General features: G+C 52.4%; 1 protein-coding gene across 1 annotated transcript in view; it reads left to right on the forward strand.

The window, feature by feature from the left end:
• Nucleotides 1–4,472: 4,472 nt before the first annotated feature.
• Nucleotides 4,473–6,208, forward strand: part of LOC119339819 (diacylglycerol kinase 4-like) — a 41,589-nt gene continuing 39,853 nt past the window's right edge. Inside the window, exon 1 of the mRNA XM_037611721.1 lies at nt 4,473–4,648. Within this exon, the coding sequence (XP_037467618.1) occupies nt 4,613–4,648 (36 nt within the window). The 5' untranslated portion in view covers nt 4,473–4,612. The remainder of the gene's footprint in view (nt 4,649–6,208) is intronic.

Consider the following 6,208-nt stretch of genomic DNA (forward strand, 5'->3'; position numbering starts at 1 on the left):
TCTCTAGCTGCTTTGGACAGCCCTTGCCCCTTCAAACCACTTACTTTCTTTTTGAACTCTCCGTTACATATTTGAAGGTACCTTCCTTCAATCTACCAACCAGTGTCGGTAATCCCAGGTACCTCTCACTCAAAGCCTCGGACTCAACTCCAAGAGCTCCCTTTAGCTCAGCCTTCACCTCCTCCTGGCATCCCTTACCAAAAAAGATGGACGATTTTTGCAAGTTGACTCGCTGGCCGGAGGCCGCCTCATAATAGGCCGGGATCCCCTTTAGAGCCTCCATGTTGGCCCTCAAGCCTTCCAAGAAAACTATACTGTCATCAGCGAAGAGTAGGTGTGTCACATGGGGGCTAGTGCTCCCAAATGACACACCTTTTATCTCTGCATCTCTCTGAGCTTTCTTCAACAAAGCCGAGAAACCTTCCACGCAAAAAAGAAAGAGGTACAGGGATAGGGGGTCACCTTGTCGAAGCCCCCTAGAAGGTGAAAAATTCCTCGAGAATGCACCATTTAATCTGACAGAAAAAGTTGCTGTCGAGATGCACCTCATTACCATCATGATCCATGCATGAGAAAAGCCAGCTCTTTCCAACATCTGCTGCAAGAACACCCACTCAACGCGGTCGTACGCCTTCATCATGTCCAGCTTCACCGCACATAAAGGCTTCTTCCTCTTCCTCGTCCGAATGGCATGAATGCACTCATAAGCCACGAGTACATTATCAGTGATAAGCCGGCCCAGTACGAACGCACTTTGTTCCTCCGAAATAAGAATGGGGAGGATACCTTTCAACCTATTAGCAAGCACTTTTGTAGCAATCTTATATAAAACATTACAAAGGCTAATCGGTCAGAACTGGGACAACAACTCCGGTGAGTTGGTCTTCGGAATCATGACGATGATTGTGTCATTGAACGCAGCAGGGGCAGCAACCCCGCTCAAAAAGTCCCGGACAGCCCGACAAACATCCTCTCCTACTTGCGCCCAGTGGTGTTGGTAGAAAAGGGCCGGGAGGCCGTCCGGCCCCGGTGCCTTCGTTGCGCCCATTTGGAAAAGCGCCTCTCTGATCTCGTCGATGATCGTAGAAGTTAGTGCATCATTCATCTCCGGCGTGACAAGCTGTTCGATATGTTGGAGAAGATTATTTGCTCCTACCGAGCCCTCTGAAGAGAAAAGATTTTCGTAAAACTGTGCTGCCATCTCATGCATTTGTTCATCACTTGTGCACCTAGATCCATCCTCCCTGCGCAGAGCTTTCATCGTGTTTTTCCTCTTCCGATGCGAAGCGCGGTTTTGAAAATATTTTGTATTCTGGTCGCCCGCACTCAGCCAGTCCACCCTTGAGCGCTGTTTGTACATAACTTCCTCCCTTGTGTAAATTTCTTTGAGCTGCTCTTCAATCTCACGGACCTCCAGTGAGGACCCGGAGACGAGTACCCTCGTTTTTGCCTCTGCAAGCTGGTGCTTCAACCTGGTTATCGATCTTCTTATAGAGCCAAAAACCTCCCTCGCCCATCGCTGCATGGAGCCCGTCGTGCATCTAAGTTTCCGCCAGACCGCTCGGAGGCCCTGTTCTCCGGTAGCCGCAGCCTCCCAGGCCTCCTCAAACATTGCTTGATAGCTTTCATGGCGAGTCCATGCCTCTTCATAGCGAAAAGGCCTTTCTCCCGGTCCCCTTTGACGCGGAGCCGTCTCCAACTCCCGGACCAAAATTGCCTGATGATCTGACTCCTCCGTCATGATGTTTTCCACCAAAGTCTCCGGAAAAAGATGCAAGAAATCATCCGTACACACAGCGCGGTCTAACCGAACCTGGATATTCTTTGCTCCATCTCGTTTATTATCCCATGTATATTGGTAACCCGTAAACCCCAAATCTGCCAGGCCGCAGTCGGCGAGACAGTCGCGAAAGTCCTCCATTTGCATGAACGGTCTAGGGTTGCCACCAATCTGATCCGACTGGAAAAGAGCCTCATTAAAATCCCCCAAGAAAATCCATGGTAAATCATCTTGAGCCCGCAAATATCTTATTGCATCCCATGACTTTTTCCGCAACTCAGTACGGGGTTCTCCATAGAATCCAGTGATTCTATAGTTCTTACCCTCATCAGCTACCACTGCATCGATGAAATATTGACACCATGGACGGACTGTAACTTGCAGATGATCTCTCCACCACAAAGCAAGCCCTCCACTTTTCCCGACACAGTCCACGGCCACACCACACGTAAATCCCAAGCTCCACTTCAGTTTCTCCATTGCTCTCGCCTTTTTCTTTGTTTCACAAAGAAAAACCACCGCTGGGTTGTAGGACCGTATCAGGTCTCTAAGCTCGCCTACTGTCGAGTCCAACCCCAATCCTCGACAGTTCCAGGCTAACAGATTCATTGTGCTCGGCGGCCCCGATCCTCGGGGTCCGCCGCTTTATCCTTACTCTCCGAAATCCGTTCAAAGACTGCCATTGTCCTACGCCTGTTATCACGTATAAAACCATCATGCACAATTTGTCGTTCTGGATCATCCTTTGCCACCCAAAGCTGCCTCGGCCTCCTCTTCTTGTTCATATTTTCATACAGCCCACTGTCTCTTGGGTGAGTTTGCGCACGATCTGTTCTGTTCTTCCTCACGTAGTAGCCCCTCCTCCTTTCCTTTGAACCAAACAGCCGTGAACCAGTGTCCACGTCCGTTCGCCTACCCGTCTCTCATGCGCTACATGTGAAGATTTCACGTCCTCCTTTCCCTTTCTCTGGTTTTTCTGAGAATCGCCTCTATACCTCTGTTCGTCCACAAGCTTGCTTCGCAGCTCTCTTTCTCTTCTGTTCTCCAGATCTTCCCTCAAGTCTCTCTCCTTTGGACCCGATCCATTTGCACTAGACTTCCCCAGGCTGTGTTCCTTCGCTCCTTTGTCCCTAGTCTCGGTGCCAGTGCGCGAGGCTGCAGACCTAGACAACTCCGGCTGAAGGTTTCTCTTCACAGGCACATCACCAGCCCTCTGAGCAGCAAAATTACTCCGTTCACTATCTCCTGTCTTGCCGCTTCCCCAGCTATTGTTACTGCTTGCTGAGGCCCCTTGAGATCCTTCTTTCACCACTCCTGTTTTTCCAGACGCTGCCCTAAGGCAGCCGCCCCATTGTTGTGAAGAATACACTGGAGGGTCACACATCCAATTCACGTGCACTAGTCTCCCACACTCAAAGCAGAACTGAGGCACCTTTTCGTAACAGAAGTCATACCATGTACCCATCTTGTCAATAGGAGAAGATTTCAGATAAAAACCTCTAACAAGAGGGTCAAAAACCGAGATTGATGCGCGAACTCTAAGTTGGTTCCCTCTGGCAAAACCTTCGTTGTCAACATCCACCTTGATCATTTTCCCCAACCAATTCCCGAGTGCTTTTCCCATCTGTTCCGTGCGATTGTCAGGGGGGAGATCGAGCACCTGGAACCAAACATCAATCTTGTCGAACACCATCTCCGAGGGCCTTGTTCCTCCTTCATAATTCTTCAGAATCAGAAAACTAAAATCATATTGCCAAGGTCCATTGTAGAGCGCATGTTTCCCGTCCCCTTCACACCCGAAGTGCACTTCAAACACGTTATTCCCTAAATCTCTGAACTTTGCCTCCTTGTGCAACCCCCATGCCCTTTGCATCGTTCTCTCTAGGACTGTCCTGTTGAGGGGTCTGGGTGAACATGATTTGCCCACCACTGCCCATCTAGCCTTGCGTGGATGTATCTGCTCGGTGGCTTCCAAGACTAACCCCTCGACTTCCTTGTCCATCAGAACCATGCTTCCCATCCTTGCGGACAAACTGGCAGCCGGATCCGGAGTTTTGCACTCTGCCGGGGAGTTTGACGATCCCCCGCTTGCTGAGCACACCGGTTTTTTCGCCGTCGGCGTTGCCGCCACGGACGCCCCCGGAGTAGCCTTTGATCTGGAGTCGCTGCGTTCGTCCCATCCATCTTCTCCGCCATCAGTTCCCTGCTAGCAGATCAGATGCGTTGCCGGTCCGCGATCTGGGAAGCGCCGTCGCTCCCCAACCGCTACCGGAGTCACACCACCCCCGCCGGCGAAAACCCTAACCCTAGCGTAGAAAGAGAATCGCCTCGTGATCGCCTCCTGACGCCTCAGAGTTTTCCTGCGTGGTGGACCCTCTTTTACAGAGTATTGTTGACATGTTGGTCGTCCGGTGCTACGTGGAGCTGCGGTCGCGGTGCTGGGTTGTCGGATGGCGCGAATCCAGGCAGGCATGGTCACGTCGGGTCTGCTTCGGCGTAGCGTGAGGCCGCTCTTGGGTTCGGGATCCCGCTCTACGCCCATCTCTTCTCCTCCCCAGTCCGAACACCCTCCCCTCTCTCCTCAACTCGTTCCCTTCTCCCCCGGCGCGCGTCGCCTCGCGCTTGCCGTCCACGCCCACGCCCACACTGTCAGGCTCGGACTCACGGAATTCCTCCTCGTGAACAACTCGCTCATCCGCGTCCACGCGGGTCTGCTCGGCCGCCTATCCGACGTGCACCTTCTTCTGCACTCCTCGGGTACTGGGGATCACGCTCATCACCTCGGACGCGAGGGCGGGGCGAGTCGCCGGTGCTCAGTCACTGTTCGACGGAATGCCTGCAAGGAATGTTGTGCGCCCTGGTGAATGGGTACGTGCAGGCTGGTGACGGGAGGGAGGCGCTGGGGTGTTCTCTCAAATGCAGGCCAAAGGTCCATAGAGATAAATCTTTGGCCTGGAGCAATTTTAGATGAGTTGCCTCGGAAGTTGATTTTTTTTTTGGAGGAGGATCACTCCCGGCCTCTGAGCGTATCATCAATTTTAGAGAGTTTGTCTTTGTCCAGCAGTAATTTTAGATGAGTTGCCCCGGAAGTTGATGCGTGGGCGTCTCATCAACATATTGCAGGACAGCAAGGGGAATATTTGGGTCGAGGGGTGGTGAAGCAGCCCATCTTGATGAGCTCGCAGGATTAGGCGTTGGAGGATGTCCGCTACCAGGATAAAAACATAGGGGCAGAGGGGGTCTCCCTGGCGGAGCCCATTTTTGCAGCTGATCCAATTGCCTGGCACCCCATTGGGCATGATAGCTGTTTTTCCTGAGGATAGTAGCGAGTTAATCCTAGCAACCCATTTTGGTGGGAAGCCCATGTGGATTAAGAGTGTAGGAGGGGTTTCCCAAGCGATGGAGTCGAAAGCTTTGCGGAAATCAAGTTTGAAGATCATCATCGTGGCTTTACGAGAATGGCAACAATTGAGCAGGTCAGCCGCATAGATAAAGTTTCCGCAATGGAGCGCACATTTATGAACCCTGTTTGGTCGTCCTGAATAAGGAGTGGTATCAGGGGTTTCGGTCTATTTGTGAGGAGCTTGGCAGTGGCATTTGGAGGGCAATTCTGAAGGGGGATGGGCCGGAAATCATTTTGCTGATCTGGCTACACTATCTTTCGGATGGAGGACCATGAAGGCGGTATAGAAACGATCAACACCTGGGTCTAGATTATGGAAAGCGCGGAAGAAAGGAATGATGGTCTATTTCGTGGAGTGCCTATATTTTTCGGTAGAAGCAAGGGCCGAAACTGTCAGGTCCAGGGCTGGCATTTGGATTCATTTGGAGAAAAGCATCATAGATTTCCTAATCAGAGAAGGGGTCATCAAGTGCTCGGAGCTGGGTCAGGGCCTCAGGGGTTTGGAGTAGAGATCTGACAAGGAGAAGTTCCAGCCATGAACTATGGTGGTCTGTATCAGATATCGGTAAAAGGAGTTTATAACAGAGGTCTTTTCATTGTGCGACGGTCTGGTGCAGCGCTTGACGGCGCTTGAGCAACGGCAGCCGACCCTGCCCCCACCGCCAGATTCCACCACGGCTGCAGCTGCCACCCATGACACCACCTCCGTGTCCCAAGCCCTCCTCCCCAGCAGCGACTCGCCCCTGGTGATTCCCCTTGCCAAAAGCACCTCTGGTGTCCCCTTATCCAGCGAGGGAATCGCCACCATCGGCGCCGGCGGAGCTCCACCCGCCGGGCAGATTGCCCACCCCCACCATCCCCTCACTTTCCTGCCTTCACCGTCTACTTCCCCTCGCAACACAACCCTGTGCAGACAGCTGCCAACCACCATCAGCGGCCAACACCCTTTTAGCAACTCCAGCCATCTCCTTGCTCGCCACAGTCACCCCTAACATCAATCTGGGCCACTTGGCACCCTCACCCTA

This window comes from Triticum dicoccoides, chromosome 7B (assembly GCF_002162155.2).
Source record: "Triticum dicoccoides isolate Atlit2015 ecotype Zavitan chromosome 7B, WEW_v2.0, whole genome shotgun sequence".
Taxonomy (NCBI): domain Eukaryota; kingdom Viridiplantae; phylum Streptophyta; class Magnoliopsida; order Poales; family Poaceae; genus Triticum; species Triticum dicoccoides.